This window comes from Convolutriloba macropyga, chromosome 12, assembly GCF_964194025.1.
Source record: "Convolutriloba macropyga chromosome 12, txConMacr16.3, whole genome shotgun sequence".
In the NCBI taxonomy this organism is placed as follows: domain Eukaryota; kingdom Metazoa; phylum Xenacoelomorpha; order Acoela; family Convolutidae; genus Convolutriloba; species Convolutriloba macropyga.
This window is the reverse complement of record NC_134479.1, coordinates 14,940,978-14,964,404: the sequence shown is the minus strand read 5'-3', so window position 1 is coordinate 14,964,404 and position 23,427 is coordinate 14,940,978. Positions and strand designations below refer to the sequence as shown.

Sequence of the window (23,427 nt, the reverse complement as noted above, 5' to 3'; positions counted from 1 at the left end):
CACCAAAGTGAGGAGCTCCTGGAGGACTGAGTTTCCAAGCAATCTTTTTCTGTTCTAAGTCACCTTCAATCTTAGCTTTGTCCCACTCGTTCATGAATGCTTTAAGCTCAAGCTCATTGGCTGCTCCAACGAAGTTTGTTCCGTTGTCACTGATGATGGTGTTTGGTTAGCCACGTCTTGCAATGAATCTTGTCACTGCAGCTGGACAATACTCGGTGACCAATGACTGTGTGACTTCGATGTGTATCGCTCTCGTTGTCAGGCAAGTGAAGAGACAGCACCATCTTTTCAAGGTACTTCGTAGGAACTTCACTTCAAATGGTCCGAAGTAGTTGACTCCAGTATAGGTGAATGGGAACACATATTCATCATGCCGTTCTCGAGGTAGATCCGCCATCGGTGGGTGAATTGGATTAGCGTTCCTGTGTCTGCATTTGATATATCTCGACTTTTTCTTAATGCAATTCTCAATCCGATGATCCAGTACTCTTGTTGGATCATGTTTCTCACGTATTCTGTGCCCTCGTGTAGGTTATCACGATGCGCTCTCTCCAACAGAAGTTGTACAACTGGATGTTTCGCGGTTAACAATATTGGGTGTTTTGTATTGTAATCAAGGTTTGATTGCTTCAGTCGGCCTTTCACTCTAATTGTTCCATCTTCTTCTATGAAGGTTGACAATTTGGCAATTTTCAATGTTTTGGACATTTTTTTGCTGTTTGCGATCGACTTCGAAACATTCGGGAAGCTTTCGTTTGAACAAATGGAAACAGTTTTTGCTCTGCTTGATTAATTTCGTCTGCTTTGAGGGTTCCTTTCTGCTTTGTATTGAACCTCATGCAGCAGGCAAAGAAATTTCTATTTCGATTGAAGGTACTGTATCGTCTCCAGTCAAACAGTTGTTCTAATTCAGTTTCTGTTGCTACAGTACTGATAACTTGCTCGGGTTCAAGTTCGTTCACTTGGCACCATGGCTTCGACCAGTTATCTTTGCTCCCTTGTAGCCATGCCAGCCCGTTCAGCCATACGGACTCCTTGAGGCCTCCGATGGACATTCCTCGCGTTCCGATGTCGGCAGGGTTTTCGACAGCTTTGACGTGTCTCCATTGATCCATAGATGAGTTTTTTCCAGTTTTTTTGCTGCTCTATTCGCAACGAACATTGTTGTGCGCTGCTTATAGCCAATGTAGCACTGTTGATGAGTTGGTCCAATGACATATTTTGTCAATTCTGACATCATATTCGCTGAGTATCTGCTTTCCGAGACGAACTCCGTTGTCATATGTCTGATGGGTGCCACACAACATTTCCCTATCACATAGGTGGGTTTCAACGTTGTGGGTTTCAATTGTGAAAATTTGTAGTCTCAATAGTCTCAAATTTGTACAACCGTTTTAAAAATAAAGTCGATTTATCGACATCGTCCTTATTTCTCTCAACTCAGAGCACCAATCACTGAAAAGTTTTGAGTGTTCGGTTGACTCTTTGTCCCATGCTTGTCTCAGCGCTACCCAGATGCTTTTGAGTAGAAACCGCATTCGTATGGTGAAGGGTGAATATATTCCAAGTGGGTCGAACACTGCTGAGACAAAGGATAGGACAATTCTCTGAGTTATCTTTGCTGGAACTTCTTGCTCAGTTTCACGACAGACTAGGAGATTATCTGTGCCTACATTCCAGTTCAGTTCAAGGATTGAAGATGACTGTGGTTCTGCTTCGAAAGTTTTCACAACTTTCGTTGATCTGTCTGCCTCTGGGATTTGTGTGTTAACTTCATCGTCGCTTGTTATAACAGTTTCTAATGGTTCTGAATACAATTCAATTTCACTATTCAAACGATTGGGGGAAAGTAAATAATCAAATATTTTGTCATTTATAACATCATCACTACTGGTTTCTGATTGGTTAATCAAGAAAATGATTTATGTCATTGTTTACATAGTAATTGTCAAATTACTGCATTGTTTTTTAATTGACAAAAGCACGGTTGGTTATTACGTGGATCTAAGTGCCTCAAATTTACCGTATTTGACCTTTAATGATCACCTAAAGTATCATAGAATAATCAACTTAAGAAATTTAACAGTAAATGACAAAATATCCAAAAAATGCGAATTTTGCACCAAATAAATGCTAATAGCCACACTTGTGGGTCTGATGCAAAAACGATCGTTGGGTCCATGAGTAGTTTAGAGGTATCCCTAACGCGTGCCATAATATCAGGTTGCTCGGGTTTTGCCTTCCAAAAATTTTCGGTCTCAACAAATTTTCGGTCCCAACTTGTAAAAAATTTTTAGTTTTGACCATTTTTGAGTTTTGACAAATTTCAAGTTTTTCAGTTTCAAACGTTAGTTCTTGCTGTCTGATGGCTTTTGTAGCTGATTTGAAGTGGCGCCAACATCACCGGCCCTGTTTTCGATCTCGGAAACACCATCGTAGAATACTGGCGCTAACTTCACGACTGTCCGGTTCAGTTCTCCTTGTGCCATTTTGACTCTCGCTGATCTCACAACACCGTCGTTGCCAGTGAAGATCTCAACAATTCGTCCCAATTTAAACTCGCAGCGTTTCACAGAGTCATCTACTAGCCATACTAACTCGCCTTCTTTCAGGTTTCGCACATGTTCTTTTGACCACTTCGATCTCTGGTTCCATTGTGGAAGATATTCACGAGTCCAACTTTTCTAGATCATGTCGGCATAAGCTTGAGTCGTTTTTAACAATTTTCTCAGGTCACGGTAGCGTTCACTGGATGGCATGAATGGTGCACTCGTGATCTCTCGCCCTAGCAAGAAATGATTTGGTGTGAGTGCTGTCAAATCTTCAGGGTCGTCACTTACTGCTGTCAGGGGTCTTGCCTTGAGTGTTTGGTCCACAGGAAACATTGTTGTGCTGAGTACCTCTTCGGCGAGGCTTCGGTTGTCCAAGATTGCAGTCATGACTTTCTTGCAATTTTGAACCAGTCTTTCCCAGATTCCACCAAAGTGAGGAGCTCCTGGAGGACTGAGTTTCCAAGCAATCTTTTTCTGTTCTAAGTCACCTTCAATCTTAGCTTTGTCCCACTCGTTCATGAATGCTTTAAGCTCAAGCTCATTGGCTGCTCCAACGAAGTTTGTTCCGTTGTCACTGATGATGGTGTTTGGTTAGCCACGTCTTGCAATGAATCTTGTCACTGCAGCTGGACAATACTCGGTGACCAATGACTGTGTGACTTCAATGTGAATTGCTCTCGTTGTCAGGCAAGTGAAGAGACAGCACCATCTTTTCAAGGTACTTCGTAGGAACTTCACTTCAAATGGTCCGAAGTAGTTGACTCCAGTATAGGTGAATGGGAACACATATTCATCATGCCGTTCTCGGGGTAGATCCGCCATCGGTGGGTGAATTGGATTAGCGTTCCTGTGTCTGCATTTGATATATCTCGACTTTTTCTTAATGCAATTCTCAATCCGATGATCCAGTACTCTTGTTGGATCATGTTTCTCACGTATTCTGTGCCCTCGTGTAGGTTATCACGATGCGCTCTCTCCAACAGAAGTTGTACAACTGGATGTTTCGCGGTTAACAATATTGGGTGTTTTGTATTGTAATCAAGGTTTGATTGCTTCAGTCGGCCTTTCACTCTAATTGTTCCATCTTCTTCTATGAAGGTTGACAATTTGGCAATTTTCAATGTTTTGGACATTTTTTTGCTGTTTGCGATCGACTTCGAAACATTCGGGAAGCTTTCGTTTGAACAAATGGAAACAGTTTTTGCTCTGCTTGATTAATTTCGTCTGCTTTGAGGGGTCCTTACTGCTTTGTATTGAACCTCATGCAGCAGGCAAAGAAATTTCTATTTCGGTTGAAGGTACTGTATCGTCTCCAGTCAAACAGTTGTTCTAATTCAGTTTCTGTTGCTACAGTACTGATAACTTGCTCGGGTTCAAGTTCGTTCACTTGGCACAATGACTTCGACCAGTTATCTTTGCTCCCTTGTAGCCATGCCAGCCCGTTCAGCCATACGGACTCCTTGAGGCCTTCGATGGACATTCCTCGCGTTCCGATGTCGGCAGGGTTTTCGGCAGCTTTGACGTGTCTCCATTGATCCATAGATGAGTTTTTTCCAGTTTTTTTGCTGCTCTATTCGCAACGAACATTGTTGTGCACTGCTTATAGCCAATGTAGCCTTGTTGATGAGTTGGTCCAATGACATATTTTGTCAATTCTGACATCATATTCGCTGAGTATCTGCTTTCCGAGACGAACTCCGTTGTCATATGTCTGATGGGTGCCACACGACATTTCCCTATCACATAGGTGGGTTTCAACGTTGTGGGTTTCAATTGTGAAAATTTGTAGTCTCAATAGTCTCAAATTTGTACAACCGTTTTAAAAATAAAGTCGATTTATCGACATCGTCCTTATTTCTCTCAACTCAGAGCACCAATCACTGAAAAGTTTTGAGTGTTCGGTTGACTCTTTGTCCCATGCTTGTCTCAGCGCTGCCCAGATGCTTTTGAGTAGAAACCGCATTCGTATGGTGAAGGGTGAATATATTCCAAGTGGTCGAACACTGCTGAGACAAAGGATAGGACAATTCTCTGAGTTATCTTTGCTGGAACTTCTTGCTCAGTTCCACGACAGACTATGAGATTATCTGTGCCTACATTCCAGTTCAGTTCAAGGATTGAAGATGACTGTGGTTCTGCTTCGAAAGTTTTCACAACTTTCGTTGATCTGTCTGCCTCTGGGATTTGTGTGTTAACTTCATCGTCGCTTGTTATCCATTTCGTCAAATTGAATCCACCTTTGCTAAGGATCTCTCTTAGCTTCTGGTAGATTTCGATTTATTCTTGAGGGGTTCTGACTGACTTTAGGAAGCCGTCCATGTAAAAGTTTCGCTGAACCGTTCTGACGAAACTTTCGTCTTTGACTGCATTATCTTTCGCCACTTGATGCAAAGCGTAATTTGCAAAATTCGGCGAGCTTTTCGCCACAAAAACGTGTCGTCGGTACTTGTAAACTTCTATTTTCTGCTCTGGATCTTCTCGCCAAAGAAATCTTAAGCATCGGTTGTCGTCGTTTGGGACAGCGACTTGGACAAATATTGCTTCTATGTCTGCTAATAAAGCTATTGTGTGTTCTCGGTAGCGGAAAATAATTCCGATCAGACTCTGCAGCAGGTCTGGTCCAGATAGAAGTTTGTCGTTCAAGGCTACACCTTGGTACTTTGTTGTTGCGCTGCATGCTCATCTGACTGGCTCAGGTTTGTGCGGATTCATGTCGGGATGTCGCGGTAAATCCATTGCAGTTTGTCTTTGGTTTCATTCAGCGCAGCTTGATCAACTTTCCGAACGTATCCAGCATTGACATCCGTGTCGATGGTTTCTTTGTAGCGCTTCCTTAGCGTTTTGTCTTTCTACAGGCGCTGTTCTACAGACTTGAATTGCCCCATTGCAGAGTATAATTTGATTGGTAACTTCACTTCCTCCTCTCGCCACAGAAGTCCTACTTCATATCTTTCACCGTTGAATCGCGTTGTTTGCTTCAACGTCTTGATTGCTCGTTGTTCTTCTTTTGAATGTCCGGGAACATCGCACTTTGAAGCGTAGGACTCGATATCCCACCACTTACTCAACTCGTTGGCTAATTTATCATCTGCAGTTGATGTCGCTTTTGTGGCAAGAGTTGCTGCCAGCTTCGCTGGTAGCGGACCACTTAACGCCCAGCCTATCTTTGATTTCACTGCCCATGGTTCAGCTTTGTCTTCTGACTTCTTGAATTCGGAAGGGTGGCGAATGTCGTAACAATCTTGTTCAATAATCACTTGAACATCGATTAGATTGTAGCTCTGATTTGGCAAGCTCCTCAGATGTGGGTAACGGTCCTTCAATTCTTGCAGCTCCACAATCTGGTCACGCAACTTCAGTTTCTCGTGCACATAGAATTGCACTGTTGTCAATGGTTGTCATGCGCTGAAACAACTATCGGTACCATTTCAATCTTCGCATCTTCATGGATCCCCGCTACTGATAAGGACGCTTTTCGGCCTTGGAGTTGAAGTTCAGACACCACTGACTTGTCTACAAATGAAATCAAGGACCATGAATTACATATTGCTAGTACATTTAGGCTAAAGTCTTTGTCAGCTTGATTCGCACCACTGGGAGTCTTCCTTGAGTGATGTTAGTTACTACTGCCGTTGTAGCATCTGAGACTTTCTTTGTAGTATCCTTCTTCGTTAATTGGCTGTGCAACAGTCTGTTGTGTCGCCTTCCACAGTTGGGTACACTATATGTCCTGCTTTTGCAGCCCATTGACATGTGACCAAACAATTGAAACACAGTCAAAACTTCTGGACATGTTCTCCTTGTTCATTTACATTCATTGATTTGAATTTTTCACACGTCCAAATGGGGTTTTGTCCGTCTTTGAAGGGACATTCAGAATTCTTGGGTTTGATTGACTTTTCAGCATTTGAAGCAAAGGTACTCGTCTTCGGTTTCTCACGTGTTTGAAAACTATTTCTGTCAAACGACGAGTTTGTCTGTGCTAACAGGTTCTCATGAATAACTGCTTTGGAGGCAAGCCACTCTTCGAAAAAAATCAGGTTGCCTCTCAGTAGTCGACAGTCTTGCATATGCTACAACCACTGTCCCCCCAGTTGCGGAGAACGTTTTCTCGTTGTTGAAATTAGCCCTCCTTCTGATTCTAGGTCGGATGTGTATCCAAGTTGTGTCAATGTGTTCACCACATTTGTAATCACATTTGCAAACTTGACAATGCTCGTAGAATCGTCCTGCCGAATTGGAGGATGGGTATGTATTTTCTTGAATTGTGCGTTCACTATGACATCTAATCTGCCATACTTCTCACAGAGTATATCCCAAGCATGATAGTATGATTGTGAGCTGAATCACATTCCCGATTTTGCTGCTTTTGCTTGACCCGTTAGACTGATCTTCAGGTATTGCATCTTTTCCGTATCGCTGATTGACTTTTGATGAACAACAACATCAAAAAGGCCTCACCACTCTGGTCACTCCAGTGAATCTACTGAAAACTCAGTCAGTTTTAGTTTTGGCAAGCCACTGGCACCACTGCTTGTTACTGGATGGTAAATGACTTGGGGAGTGTTTTGATTCATTCTGCTCCTATTTCTGCTCTCGGCAGACCTGTTGCGAGAGTTCTTAATGGGACTCTTACTCTTGTTTCTGTCTTGAACTGCTGACGTTCCCTGCTGCTGAAACGTCATCCTTGTCAACGGTGCTGGTGGGTCCGTTACTCTAATTTGTTTACAGATTTCTGGTTTCTTGAGAATGCTCGGTTCTGTCAGTTGCGTTGCGAAAAGTCCTTCAGCCGGTTGGAACAGCGGGGTAATTTTCGGGTAGGTGGTGAAACGTTTGTCAACTCTGTCCTGTGTGATATTCGTTGGAGGAACGAAAAAACGTTTGGAGATTGTGGCCGTCTAGGGACAGTCTGTTGAGCCACTGATTCTGCCCACCCTGCTGTTCTTTCTTGATTGCGTCTTTATGCAACCCTTTCTATCTCATCTGCCACTGATCCCGACGCCCTTGAGCTTCCTTTGGTCAGCCAATATTTCAGACGTCTTTGTTCTTCTTCCTCTGCTTTCCTTCTTTCGTTTTCAAGGGCTCGCTCCTGCTGTCGAAGACGCAGTTCGTCTTCTTTTGTTGCATCTTTAGACTTAACTCCTGTTCTTTTTGTTGTTGTTGTTGTAAGCTTAACTCTTGTTCTCGTTGCTGTTGTTGTAACTCTTGTTCTTGTTGTTTTTGTTGTTGTTGTTGTTATTGCTGCTGCTGCTGCTGCTGCTGTTGTTGTTGTTGTTGTTGTTGTTGTTGTTGTTGTTGTTGTGGTTGTTGTTGTTGTTGTTGTTGTTGTAAACGCAATTCTTCTTGCTGACGACAAAGTTCTATTTCATCACGCTCCAGCTCCAACTTCAACTCCTACTCGCAGTCGTTGCTCTGTTTCTTTCTTAGCTCTCAAGTTTTCGAGCTCCATTTCTTCGATCTGTCGCCTTCTCGATGACCGCGAGTTGGCGATGCTTGGCAGTTTTCTGCTTCTTTGTATAACAGAATGCCTGGGAGCGACCTCCACGTTCCCTTCGGCGTTTTCTGTCGCTCAATTACTTGTATCAATTACAGTCTTGTTTGGGTCTTTATCACCAGCTGATGTGGATGAAACTTACGATGTTTGATTTCCGCAATCTTTGCAATGCCTGTAGAGCTTGATCAGGTCTCGACAATGACTCCTACTCTCACTGAAATCCACATCATCTGCAGCGCGAACTTCTGGCCTTGTTATTTGAATCCATTCTGTGCATATTTCATCTAGCTTTTCTACTTGCTCTTCCATTTTATTACACAATGTCTGTTTTTTGAGTCGCTTAAGTTTTCTGACTTCAAGTTCCTTTCCAACTTTGACAGCTCATTATAACTTGGTTTAGTAGATTAAACTAATGTGTATGCTTGTAGTGTGTCTCTCGGACAGTCAACGAATTGTGTGCGGAAATGTTCAATGTCTCGGAGAAAGCGCAAAACTTTACTCATTTCTAATAAGATACGCTTGGTATCATTGTCGAAATTTTCAACAAACTTTGGTTTTAATATTAACCTCTGCTGTTGTCTGTTTTCCTCCAGTTCATCGTAAAGTTTGAAGAAGCATTGATATGCTCTTACTGTAGATACTGCTTTCTTCTGAGCCAATTGACTTTTCACATCAGCAATGTGTCCGTCAATTGTTTTGAGCAATTCAGCATGCTGACTTTCTAGTCTCTTGTAGTCAGCCGTTTTCCAATGTCCATTGGGGCTCATTCCCGCCATCGTGAGGATTTTGTTCTGGTCCACCAAATTGAATCGAAGATTCGTTGCTGTTCGTGTTGTTGTTGATGTCCGGGTCGGCGGACCAAATGTTGCGGGTGCTCAAGAATCTCAGCGGAACCGATATATCACAGCCTGGTTCTCGGGTTTTACGCCGGCCTGGTTTTTCACAGTTTTCGATTGATTAACAATCTTGCAGAAATATTTAGTCGCTGGGAGGTATTAAAGGACTGTAACTTTAATTTTGTTGATTGAAGTTAATAAAGTCCTTTGTGATAGTCTATGTTCAATCTCGTGCTGAAGTTTGTAAAGCTTCAATCAGCGTTAGCAATTTTGCTAACTTCTCGTTAAGTATCTCAACTAATTTAAAACTAGAAAGATCTTAAGATCTAGCAAAACTTAGCAAAACACTAAAGTTGTTAAAGAATCAAGTTTTAGTCAATCTGAGAGCCAACTGCTCTGTATAACAGTGTCTAATGGTTCTAAATACAATTCAGTTTCACTATTCAAACAATTGAGTTAAAGTAAATAATCATATCTTTATCATTTATAACTTCATCTCTACTGGTTTCTGATTGCTTAATCAAGGAATTGATTTAGGTCATTGTTTACATACTAAATGTCAAATTAATGCAAAATTTATCTTTATTGACATAAGCACGAATGGTTATTACGTGGCTCTAAATGCCTCAAATGTACGTTATTTGACCTTTAATGATCACCTAAAGTATCATAAAATAAACAACTTAAGAAATTTAACAATAAATGACAAAATATCCAAAAAATGCCAATTTTGCACCAAATAAGTGCTAATAGTCACATTTGTGGGTCTAATGCAATAGCTTTCGTTGGGTCCATCAGTAGTTTAGAGGTAACCGTAACCATGTGCCATAACCTCGGTTGCTGGGGTTTCAAAAATTGCTTCCAAAAATCGGTGGGGTGTACAGATTTTCGGTCCCAACTTGTAAAAGTTTTCAGTTTTGACCTTTTTTTGAGTTTTGACAAATTTCAAGTTTTTTCATTGTCGAACTTTATTTCTTGCTGTCTGATGGCTTTTGTAGCTTATTTAAAGTGGCGGCAACAACTATAGTGTAATGATAAATAATTGCAAAAAAGAACAAAACTTGTAAATTGGCACTATCGAAACGGTGACTCTTAGAAGAGCTTGTTCTTGAGTCTTGAACAATTGATAAGAATTTTGGGAGAGGAAGCTCCAAATTATTGCAAATTTTGTCCATAAAAACAAAAAAGTTATTTTTTCGACAAAATTGTGTATCTTGCAGCGTAAGAAAGATCTGAAAGATTGATTACTGTCTGGATACCTAAAAATTATTGATGACTCCCACTATAGTTCCAATTACTGAAAATTAAAACATAACCGACTAACGTCTGGCGAATTGCTCTCAAGCGGCCTGCGAGGAGCTTGTCAATAGCTAGCCACGGTTTATTGAGGCTAGTTTTAGCTCAAATCGACTCTGCAACTTCTAGCTTTCTAGCCTGGTTAGTAATTGAATCAAATAGAAAAAATCTGTTATTTTAAATATTCGCAAAACATTGCAAAATTTAAAAGAAAAGTTTCAAGATTTGGCAGTGCAAAAAAATGTTCAAAAAAGTTCTTTGTCCCTGTAGTTCTGTCATGTAGCCATTCTTCAAGACTTAAAAAATTTTGTTGGCCATTAACGACCGTTAATCTCAGAAAAGGTCAAAAATATTCAAAAACTTTGAAAACAATCTCAAATTTTAACAAAATCTGGCTACAATTCAAGATATTAAATTCTTCAAAACCATTTTATTGACTCAAGAGAATATGGCGTATCCGTAATTCAAGCAATAAATAGTTGCACTGGCTCAAAAAGATCCAAAAACTTGACCGAAAACTTATAAACTTTAAATTTTATCAAAAAACTGATATGGATAAACATTATACTAATTCTAGAAACTATGCAATAGCTTATTATCAGTTCTTGGAGGAGGTGCCTAGGACCCTGGAACCGAAAAAAAATCAAAAAAAGTCAAAAAATCTAAAATTGCAAATAATTTCAAAAAGTTGCTTAAATTCGTGATAAATTGCTTTTTCAATCTTGAAACACATTCCATTAAGTCTAGAAACTATGCAACAATTTCCTAAAAACTGTAGAGGAGTTTATTTGGCCCTTGAGGATAGAGAAACCTACAAAATGACAAAAAATTTTAAATAAAAACTTGAAAAAAATTGCGAGTTTTCTCAAAAACCTACAAAAATTTGTGATATTAAAAAACTCTTCCATGGCTAATTTTTAAAAAAAACTCTTCCAAAACTTTTTCAGTAAATTCATTTCAAACCCGTAAGGAGAATTTCTGACCACTGAGACTGAAAAAACTTGAATAATTAGAAAATGTCAAAAAAAATTTTAAAAAATGCAATTTTTCTCAAAAAATGCAAAAATTCGTGATCTTAAAATGTTGAAAAACTTTCCATCACATCTAGAAACTATACAGTAACCTATTGTCAAACCCAAGAGGAGGTTCCTTGGCTCTTGAAGCTGGAGAATTCTAAAAAAACGACAAAAATTTTCAAAAAAAACTTGAAAAAAAGCAAGTTTTATCAAAAGATTGCTAAAATTTGTGATATTAAAAAGTTGAAAACCTCGGCGGCAAATAAAAGTTTCTCAATAACTCATTATAAAACTCTTGAGGATGTTTTCTTGGACGTGCTTCTGGAAATTCGTGAATAATGAAAAACAAATGTCAAGAAATTTGAAAAAAAATTGCACGTTTTGTCAAAAAAAATGCTCTAATGTTAAAATGGTGAAACAATTCCACTACCACTAGAAACTATGCGGTAACCTACTATCAAACCCTAGAGGGGGGCTATCAAACCTGGGGCTGATAAACCTCAAAAAATGACAAAAAATAGGGGTTGTCTTTACCGGGGGCTGATGGGGGATGCAACATTGGGGTGGGCGCAACAGCGCGGTGGGGGGGGGGGGGCAATAGTGGGGGGGGGGGGCAATAGTGGGGGGGGGGCAATAGTGGGGGTGTCTTCAACCTCTAAGAACTGCCCTTCAAACCATGTATAAGAACCAAGTACAAGTCTCGAAAATAGTTTGAGCTGAAATAGATCTAAAAGGCTCTAAGAGCACTTAATGCCCGCTGGGCGCTGCCTGGTTATCCCGTTTTCGAGGACGAAAAGTCAAAGCGTCAGACGAAAAATCGGTCAAGCAAAAAATCGCAAAAAAGCAGACCGACAGGACTAATATAATTGCTACAAACTTAAGCAATTAAGAAGCAATTAAAAAGCTCTGATGTTGAGACTGAAAATTTCTGGACCCTGTTTGTTGAACTTGTTAGTAGTGAAAATGAACCCCTTAATTCAACAAAAGCTCTTTCATACCATAAGTGTGATAAAATCATTGAAACCTCTTCGACAGAATAGAGCTTAACTCGACTATAACTTAAATGGCTTCAAAAATGGGTCAGTTTGTTGAATTTGCTGACAGAAAACTCAAGCGCCTTGCAAACAATTGATTTTTAACCATATTTAACAAATTAATCTGATTCCATGTTTTAAGATATACTTTGTGAAAAAAATGCTGTGTGAAATGAACCGAATGGTCCATGTTTAAAAATAGCAGAACGGTTGATTTTTTTCTAAAGAGCTAAACGTTAAAACGACAGCATAATGGGACATTTAAATTCGTTCAATAACAGTTTTACGATTAGTTGGCATTAATGCGCGTGTTCATACTTCTGTTTTAACTTTCCGAACATACGTTCAAAATTTTTCAGCCAAAAATATTTATGAGATAATGAGAATAATGTACTATAAATAACCGTTTACCTTTTGTTATTCTCAAAGCAAACAAGCTAAGCTCTTTGATAAAATTATTTGTCGACTGTAGTATCATCAGAAACGTACAAGCAAAAAGTTCGGGCTGTTATCATTTTCAAATTCGAGCACGTCAAACTTGTGAGAACTTACAAACAGCTAGCCAAGTTGTAAGAAAAGTTGTAATTATTCAGCTATAAGTTTTCACTCTTTGAGCGACCTTTTTTGAACAGCTCAATCCTAGTTTATCCGATCCATCTTAGTCCAAAAACTGTCGGTTAAACGCAGTAAAATATTCGGTTTAGTCCGCCATATTCGGTTTATGTTAGACAAAAACACTAACGTATTTTGCTTTGGTACGATCGTTATAATTTCCTACGTTTAAAACCGAAACTAACAAACAGATCGAGCATACCCGCAACTGCATGCGTTAAAACCAGAGATACCGAACATTCCTTGCGTAGATCACTTCTTCTGGACTGATTAGAAGACATTAATCAGAAAACAGAAGAACAAATCACATGTTGGATGGCATCCAGTTGCGTCCCCCCAAAGTTCCTCCTTGCAGCTCTTTGGGAGACGTTTGGTTTTGAGCCAACCCCAATAGAGCTGACTCAAATCCAACAGGAAGTTTTCCGCTGTGGGGTCATAATGTAACAGCCCTACCCCATTATTATTCCTTAGGCAGTATAATGTTCCAGCTATTAATCTATTAATCTTATAGCGCCTTTCCGCTCAAGCTTTGTTTTACTTTCGTGCCACTGGACCATAGTGTATTTATTATTGATAACACAATTTGGCACGCAATTTATTTAGCTTTTGCGTGTTTCAAGAGCTAATTGAGAATTTGTTCCGTTGGCCATGTTCCTTCGCCCAAACGACACTTGATACTTTTCTGCTTACAATCCAGTTAGTTGAGCTTTTTCTCAACAAGCTTTTATAAATAACCTATTCAGTTTAATTCAATATTCTGAAAACTTACTTTGTCGATTTTCCAAAGAAAAAGATAGAGCACAGAAAACAAGGTAAGATCAATTAAATTGAAGTTGTTAATTTCAACAAAAAAAACTAAAACAACCCAATCTCGAATCCCGCATTCGCAATTCAAACGTTCGTTTTTTTTAATACCTACCGGGTTGTTATATTGTTGACAGGTTCGGGATTTTTTTTCCAAAATAAGCTATCCTGCAATTTTCAGGAACATCTGCTTTTTCTTTACCTTCTTTTCAAAAAAAAAAAAAAAAAAGAGAAAAATAACTCAAATATTCGGTCGTTTTTGTGATCTGCTTGACAGATAACGGTTGTTCTTTTTCTTAGATGAGCAATAATTGCCTTTAACTTTAGAACGCTTTGACAAATAGGTACTGATTTCAGAGGCTTCTCAAGCGTTATCCGATTTATCGGAAAATAGACGCTCCTTGCTTCCGCAGCTTCTACATTCCCAGTGTTTGTAGGTCCCACGTAGTAAGACTAAGGGGCTTAGCAAGGGAGGTTTCGGCGGCTGCTACGGCAACCTCAACGATACATAACTTAAGACGAGAGACCTGAAATCCTAAGTTAAAAAAAGTCTCTGCGTTCTTTTCTGTTATCTCTTAGAGGCCAGCTTTTTCTGGTCCCCACAATTTTGAACAACCGATATCTGACTTGCCGGTCCAATCGCAAGGTTGGAACTTTGTGCAGCATTTTTTATTTCCATGTAATTAATAACAAATGGCTGACGCAGCTCTGGAAGCTAAACTTCTTCTACCGGAGCCTTTTAACGGAACAAGTGATATTCAGGCCTATATAACACAATTCGAACTCTTGAGTTCGTTACAAAATTGGCTAAAAAAGCATTCAATAGTGATGGAACTCCGCAACACGACAGCGCTGGTCAACAGGTTTACATTGATAAGCGTCATACTATTTTTCCCTTGCGCTTACGAGGCAGTGCTATCGAATTTTATCAGTCATTAGATGACGCAACAAAAAATGATTATTCAGAGCTTAAAAAGCAATTTTTGCGCCAATATCAGGAACCTCCTGAATTTTTTCGGTCATCCCTTGCAAAACGTATTCAAGGCGAGTCCGAAAAAGTAAGTGAATTTTTAGCTGAGCTCAAACTTCTAGCTAATAAGGCTTATCCCCAAGACACGCAGGCAATCAGAGACCATATTGTGCTTCAATCTTTCATTGATGGCCTTCACAATATTCATGTAAGGGTAGAGTTAAGAAAGAACAAGCCGGCTGACATTAACGCGGCCTTAGAATCAGCACTCCACTTCGACGCAATTTACCGTCTTGAAGCAAATGCAAATGAGACTGCGCCTTCATCTACTTCTGTGAGTTCCATTGAAGCACTTTCGCGTAAAGTTGATAAACTCATGGCCGGACAAGTTAGTTACCAACCACGTTCTCGTCCGATGAACAAAAAATCGGGTCGCAGGAGCAACTCTCCTTACAGATTGTCTCCGTTTAACAAACGCAAGTCACCTACTTTCTCTCGTAGCCCATCGCAACACGGAGAACGTCGTCAATCTTCCTCTCCGCGAAAAACGTTTCTTGACAATTCACACAGTCGTTCAATCAGTAATGAAAGAAAAGTCAGGTTCACCGGACCAACTATTTGTTATGGTTGTAATCGTAAAGGTCATACTAAAAATAATTGCAAAAATTGTTGGAACTGTGGTTCTTCTCAACATCAGCGACGTAATTGCCCAGAGTCAAAACCATACTCTAACCGATAGCTTCTTCTATCGCCATAGTCCACCTTGAAAGAGTTTGTTCTCCATTTTTAATAACCCATGGCACAAAACAAGCGTATTTTTGGCATACAGTCGCTTCTTTCCAAAATAATAATCGCCGATAATATACTGCCTGCCCTGATTGATTCAGGTGCTTCAATTAGTGTAATTCGTGCCGATGTTTTTGGCAAGTTCAGCAACTTTAGCCCTTCGCTTACATTGGAAGCATCTGATATCCAAGCATCCGCCATAAATGGCTCTATGCTTCAATTTAAGGGTATGTGCTTGCTTCCATGTCGTTGGTTTAAAAATGGTCCCATGTTTTCTTTCAAATTTTACATTTGTGCCCACCTCAGTGTTCCTTGTGTGGTCGGTTTTGATCTCCTACACAAACAAAAATGTGCAGTAGACTTCTCTCGGGGTTTATTAGATGTAGGTGACGCAGTACTGGAATGTATCAGTCCGTTGTCTCAGTGGTTTGAGGATAATTCTCCGACAACTGAGACTTCGCTTTGTTCTGTAACTTCGCGTTTCCTTATTCCACCTCGAAGTGAAGCACTCGTAAAATGTAATCTAAAGTCACATCATGCGCATAAGTTTTCTTCAAGCAGTTCGCGTACTTCGTCTGACGCGACTGTGGGTTTGGTTGAGCCCCACGTAGGTTTCACCAGTTTAAACTCCCTTTTAGTGGCCTCGTCTCTTGTAACAGTTTCTCAAAATGAATTTTGGCTAAGAGTACTTAACCCTACTTGTAATTCCGTAACTTTATATCCTTCGCAAACTATTGCGCAAATCTTACCCTACAACGAGACTGTCCTTCAAACTGTTGGTTTCAATGCTGTTGACATCAATTCAGCTGAAACTTTGATGCAGTTGTTTAAATCAAAGTTCAGCACTCTCACTAAAAAACAACAAAAGGACGCTTTTAGTCTACTCAAGCAGTTTGCAGACGTGTTTGCTACCGACAAATGGGATCTAGGCTCATGTAATTTGCATAAACTGCGTATTCAGTTGAAAGATGACGCCCAGCCTAGCCGAGTGCCATACAGATCAATGAATCCTTCTAAAAGAAAAGATCTCAAGGATAAGATAACCAAACTCCAAGAAAAAGATCTCATATCTCCTACTCATTCCGAGTGGGCAGCTCCAACCGTGTTAGTTCCGAAACGTGACGGGTCATATCGTCTTGTTATTGACTATCGGAAACTAAATGCCCAAACAGTCAAAACATCGTGGCCTCTTCCGCGCATATCAGATATTCTAAATAATCTCGAGGGAAGCATTTTCTTCTCTAGCCTCGACCTTTGCAGTGGATTTCATCAAATGGAGATTGATGAAGAAGATCGACACCTTACTTCTTTCATTACGCCGTTTGGACTGTATCAGTGGAAACGGATGCCAATGGGTCTTTGCAATGCCCCTGGAGCATTTCAAAGACTAATGGAAATTGTTTTATCAGGGTTGACATATGAAATTGTCCTGGTTTATCTTGATGATATTATAGTCTTTGGTCGTTCTTTCGAGGAACACATACATCGTCTTCAACTTGTGTTCCAACGCATACGGGAAGCAAATTTGAAAATTTCACCTGCCAAATGTTCCTTATTCCAAACGAAGTTAGTATTTCTGGGTCATGTAGTCTCTGCTGACGGGATACACACTGATCCTGCTAAAATAGCAGCTGTGGAGAAATACCCAGTTCCACAAACTATTCGTCAGTTAAGATCGTTCATGGGCCTTGTTGGCTTCTATAGAAAGTTTGTTCTCAATTTTGGTTTGATTGCGAACCCTCTGTACCAATTGATGAATAAAACAACAACGTTCCATTGGACAGCAGACTGCCAAAAAGCTTTCGAGAAATTGAAAACAGCGCTAGTATCCGCTCCAATCTTAGGTTTTCCAAATGAAAAGGATCAATTCGTTCTTTGTACTGACGCATCGCTTACTGGAATTGGCGCAGTGCTATCTCAAAAACAGAAAAATGGTGAAAAGGTTATTGCATATGCTAGCAAAGTGCTGCAAAAAGGTCAAAGAAACTACTCGGCTACGAAACGTGAACTCTTTGCTGTGGTGTTCTTCACATCATACTTCAAAGAATTTCTTCTTGGGCAAAAATTTCAGATAATTACTGACCATCGCGCCCTCGTTTGGCTCTATTCGTTCAAAGAGCCTGATGCAATAGTAGCGCGTTGGCTAGAAAAATTAAGTATGTTCAATTTTGAAATTGTCCATCGGCCTGGAAAAACTATTGCAAATGCTGATGCTCTTTCCAGATTACCACCTTTGAATTTATCTGCTACTTCTGTCACATCTGTTTCTTCGTCTCCGCACTTTTCAGAAACGCAAGATCAGGATAAAACTCTGTCTGTAGTCAAATCATGGTGTCGAACAGGTGAGAAACCACCTCGATCCTTAATGTTTGGTAGACCATCTGCTTTGCAGTGTTACTGGCAGCAATTCGAGACATTGAAAATTATTGATGGTGTTTTGTACCGGCTATTTCAACAACTGGATGGATCTACACTTTTCCATCAGTGTTGCGTTCCACTTAACCAGGTTCAAAAAGTTCTTCTTCAGTTGCATGATTCACCTGCTTCAGGACATTTAGGCAATAAGAAAACTCTTGATCGGGTACGTCAGCGATTTTACTGGCCAGGATTGAAAAATGATGTGGACTCCTGGATCTCAGGTTGTGCAACTTGTCAAAAACGAAAGAATCCCAAACAATCACATCAGCAAGAAATGCAGCTCTGGGCATTCTATGAACCTTTTCTTTGCGTGTCAGTTGATATCCTTGGCCCTCTCCCAGAAAGTCGGTTGAATGAGAAATTTTATAAATACATCCTAATGATTGGAGACCATTTTACTCGCTGGTTCGAGGCTGCACCCCTACAGAACATCAAGGCTGAGACAATCTGTAGCACTTTCTTAGATCAATGGGTCACCCGATTTGGTGTACCTGAATATATTCACAGTGACAACGGTTCGCAGTTCACATCGCGCCTTTTCGCAGATATGTGCAATAAGCTGCAGTTAACCAGCTCAAGATCTACTCCTTACCACCCGCAAGGAAATGCAAAAGTGGAACGCATAAATCGCACTTTGGAAGATGGGTTGGCAAAGTACTGCGCAGAACGGCATGAAGTTTGGTCTGTTCATCTTCAATCTTTCATGATGGCCTATCGTTCTGCAGTTCATGAGTCGACAGGTCAATCGCCTTTCCGATTAGTTTTTGGGAAAGAAATGCGCATGCCTGTTGATATGCTATATCCAACATTGCCCACTCCAATTGTTGGTCATCGGGATTATGTTTTTCAACGTTTAGTTGAATCTTCCACCATTTTCGAGTCCGTAATTCAGAAAAACGGATGGGAAATGCGCCGACAAAAAGCTATCTTTGACAAAAAGAAGCATGGTCCTTCGTATAAGGAAGGAGACCTGGTGCTTCTTCATTCACCAGTGTGCTCACAGGGTCAAACTCCTAAATTAAAGAGCTTCTGGTCTGGACCTCATTGCGTGAAAAAGGTTATTAACCAAATTAATTTTGTTCTACAAGACGTCAAAACTCAAAAACAACAGATTGCTCATTACGATCGCATTAAACCTTTTACACCATCAGACCAGCGGTTGCGCAGAAATCGTTCCAACCAAACTGTAAGACCAAGTCCTCAACCCATCGTCCCTGAAGACGATGATCTTGTGTTGGTTGATTTATCTGAAAGACAGGCTTCTACCTCTGATAGGTTACAAAACACTACTAACCCTACAAGTTCCGCCATTCCGTCACCGCCAGTTTTTTTGTCAGAAAATCAAAGTGGTTCAGGTTCCACAACAGTTCCTCAACGACCGCGTAGAGCTGTTGCTGATCATGCACGGCATCCAGGATTTTTCCGTTTAGCTTATTTTGTTTCAGACAGTGATGTTGAGTGATTTGTTTAGATGCTCTTTGTGCAGCAAGTGTTGCTGTTGTTCACTTGCCTAGTAGATTGCAGTTTCTCTACACTTGTAGGCTATGACATCGAGGAAGTTCTCACAACAAAAATTTACTCGCTTCTTCCGAGTGAACAGTGTACGCCTGATAAATTAAGCACCAAAAACATTACTTTTGGTGGTTTGGTTCTTCATGCGCCCGAAGTTGATATTCAAATGAGTTTTTGCATGTTTCAAGCTTCTTACGCTGTTACCGGATTAGCGCATTCTGCCCGATTTGATGATTCTGTGTATTTAAAAGAGTATTCTCGCCTAGTGCCTACTTTCTATGCATTAGAAACTTGGGTTTGCAGAGCAATTTGGAGTGGTCGCAATTTCAAACTTCCAGGTTTTGCAGATGAAAATTTTAAAATGACTGAGGGGGATCTTTTGTTTGATGGTAGACCATACAAACCTGGCAATTTCAAGGTATTTGACTATTCGTACTCTTTCATGCGTGGTGGCAAGAAAGCTGGAATTTACTTCACCTGGCCTGTGGATTGGATTACCCCAGGTGGATCGAAAATTCACGCATCTGGTGTTATAAACGCAAAATTAACCATCGGCAAAGTAGTCGCAACTTTGGACAAAACCAGCTCTCCATGGTCCTTAATCTTGACAGATCCCAATGAAAGATCCACGTCCTGCAGTTTTCCAGGTTCTGACTTTCAGCATGACTCAATCACCTATTTACCGCATTTCTACGGTCAGTGTGAGATTAAATCAATATTTGAGTTCTCTCCGGAGCATCCTGGCGTTCAGATCTCTTCTGCTGATTCAATGTATTTGAGTGGAAAAACTGCTTCCAGGGATGATTCCCGCGTCTTTTATATAGAACTTCTGAACACAACTGTTAGTGTTTGCTCATATAAGGTCCGACCAACAACCTACTCTGGTGTTTACTTTGTCATTGAACCTATAACGGAGCAACTTCCGGAAATAGATTACAACACAGATGCAATTCCAAACTTAGTCTATGGGACAAAAATTGAGTTTGTGCATGTCAACGCGCATCTTTCGCGTCAACGAATTGTAAATTTCATCAAAAATGAAATTTGCAATACGCGTCAGATGATCTTAAATGGACTCATTTCTTTAGCGTCAAACTTGGACAATCCTAATCTCTTCCTCGGATCCGGTTCCATGTTAGGCATACATGCTGAAAAAGCGGGAGCTGTTCTTTACGTCCACAAATGTGTTAAAGTCGAAGCTCGAATTGCAGACTTCCCCTACTGCACAGAGGAAGTTCCTGTTCTTTTGGGCAATGATACGCAAATTCGTTTCATGAATCCGATAACACAAGTTGTGTATCCAAACTAAACTTTGACTGCTTGTGATCCCATAGCACCTTACATGTACCGCACGTCTGAAGGCATCTGGATGCACTATGGAGATGATTATTCGGTCGCACGTACGCCCGAATCTCTAAGTGTTTTCAGCCATCTAGATTTTAGTGATAACTTACCTTCATTACACACCGCTGGTCTCTTTTCTTATCAGAACTTGAGGCAGAGCGCAAAGGCTCGGGTTCTAAAATACTCGCGCCGAACAATTTCGGGACGAGAAGTATATCTTGGTCCTCGCAGCCAATATTCTCATCCTGGTTTAATGCATTTTAATCCAAGCGTTTCCGAAGAACTAGAAAATTTGGCGGCTTGGAAATATTTGATTGATTTGCAATCTGTTGCGAGTGGTGGTTGGTACTACGCCGAGAGGTGCACTGTAATTACGCTAACAACTTTAGCGCTTCTAGGGCTCTTTATCTATATATTGAAACTTGTATTTGCGCTTAGGCTCCTTTCTCATGGAGTTCCTTTCTGGACAGTTTTCCGGCTTCTTAACCCCCTTGCGCCTTTTACGCAGATGCTTCAAAATCACATAAATAATATACACGCATCTGCGCCTGTCAATCATGACCAACTTGTCAATGAAACTGATGGGAACCCTGATAATCGCACTGTAATAGTTGATTCAATTTATCCGTCAGCACAATTAAATTCTGCCCGCTACACAACAAAAATTTAAGCACAGGTTGACTCTTTATCGCCTATAGTGTTCTGTCTTAGAAAAAAAAAAACAAAAAAAAACTGCCGCTTTCTGATTTTTGTCTTTTGCTTCATTCAAAATTTTTTCTTTTCGTTCATCAATCACTAGCAGCCCTGATGCACTTCTGTACACAAATGATTGACATTGCTTGTTTTAGATGTCGACAAGCTCAGAGTCAATCAACACTATGCCTGCTTCTCCAGGCCCTGATATTCTTCTGGACACAGATCTTCTTTCAGGTGCTTCTTCGCCTGCAATTCCGTTGCTGGACGATAGTATGGACTCTCAAGCAGATACAGGAATAACTGGTAACTGGGCAAGTGATCAGTCGCTTGAGTTCCGTCAAAACCTCTCGCAAAATCGGGATCCTCAGCCGCACACGGATGTCTGCTCATCTGCTTCTTCGGATGAAATGACAATCATCTTTTGTCCGCCTTCCAAAAACATTCCAGTCGTTCAGACTGCTTCTGCAACAGCAGCTTCGGGTTCGAGAAGCAGCCCGCTCGAAGGAAGCAATTCACGCCAGGCTATGGGTCCACCTCGCAACGGTCCCTTACGCCTCAACGGTTTGGTGTATTCAGCAAATTTGCATGCTGTGTTGCGGGTTGTTGAATTTTACCGCAATGGGAAAGTTCGCCTTCAGGATCCTTACAATGCAAGGCGAAGGCCTCTGCTGGATCCTGCGGATCTAGTCGCTATCCCTGTTGACAACTCGGCTGAAAATCGCGACCTTCGAGATCAACTTATTCGACTTCGTCGATCTCGTGAGGCTCACGAGCGTGACCTTTACCAGGCTACCAATGAGATCGACAAACTAAAAGCTCGCATTTCCGAGCTGAATCAAATGCTAGATGATTCTCGGACGGCAAATCGTCTGCTCTCCGCGAAGGTTGTTACGCTGGAGAAAAAACAACCTAAAAAGCCAAAATCCTCTAAGGTCCGCAATGCAGGGGTGAATACGGACACTATGTCTGCCTCTGAGTCCTGTTCAACGACCTGTCGTCACCTCAGAGGTCTCCAAAACGAATTCCGCTCCCTGCGTTCTCAATTACTTCGGGGAAATCATAATCCACAAAACAAGAAAATAAAAAGGAAGCCTCGCTCGCGTTCTTCGAGCTCATCGTCCTCATCGGGTTCGGAGACAGAATAGTGGGACATGAGGACATGTCCTTCCTAAGCGGGGTGATGTAACAGCCCTACCCCATTATTATTCCTTAGGCAGTATAATGTTCCAGCTATTAATCTATTAATCTTATAGCGCCTTTCCGCTCAAGCTTTGTTTTACTTTCGTGCCACTGGACCATAGTGTATTTATTATTGATAACACAATTTGGCACGCAATTTATTTAGCTTTTGCGTGTTTCAAGAGCTAATTGAGAATTTGTTCCGTTGGCCATGTTCCTTCGCCCAAACGACACTTGATACTTTTCTGCTTACAATCCAGTTAGTTGAGCTTTTTCTCAACAAGCTTTTATAAATAACCTATTCAGTTTAATTCAATATTCTGAAAACTTACTTTGTCGATTTTCCAAAGAAAAAGATAGAGCACAGAAAACAAGGTAAGATCAATTAAATTGAAGTTGTTAATTTCAACAAAAAAAACTAAAACAACCCAATCTCGAATCCCGCATTCGCAATTCAAACGTTCGTTTTTTTTAATACCTACCGGGTTGTTATAATAATCAGCCAGAACCAAAATCCATTCTCTGCTTTCTGCAAATTTGTCAAGGGATCTGTTTCTTTCCCCTTTTTTATTTTGATAGATCTGTGCTTTGGTTGAGATCGAAACGCACAGGGGGGGGGGGGGTGTTTTTTGCGTTTTTGATTACATGAAAACCGAGCTAAAGTCTAATCATGGTCATTATTGTCTAATCATAATCATTATAACAAACCTCGTCCTGGGTTGTGCTGAGAAGATACTAAAACTCTGTCCAGTAAATTTACCAAGATTTCACAGCCCAACATTGACTTAAAGTCATGACTAAATCTGATCACCTGGCAATATAGTAATCTGATTGGTAGATCAAGTCAAGTACCAAATTTTCGCGCGTCCCACAGCAAA

The 23,427-nt window shown here is 40.6% G+C and overlaps 1 protein-coding gene across 1 annotated transcript; it reads left to right on the top strand.

Moving 5' to 3' along the window:
* The first annotated feature begins 12,729 nt into the window (after positions 1–12,729).
* LOC142350654 (uncharacterized) lies at positions 12,730–22,644 on the top strand. Its single transcript, XM_075402564.1, has 2 exons — positions 12,730–13,652; positions 21,523–22,644. The coding sequence occupies exon 2, from the start codon at positions 21,523–21,525 to the stop codon at positions 22,513–22,515; it is 993 nt and encodes a 330-aa protein (XP_075258679.1). The 5' UTR covers positions 12,730–13,652; the 3' UTR covers positions 22,516–22,644.
* Positions 22,645–23,427: the final 783 nt, after the last annotated feature.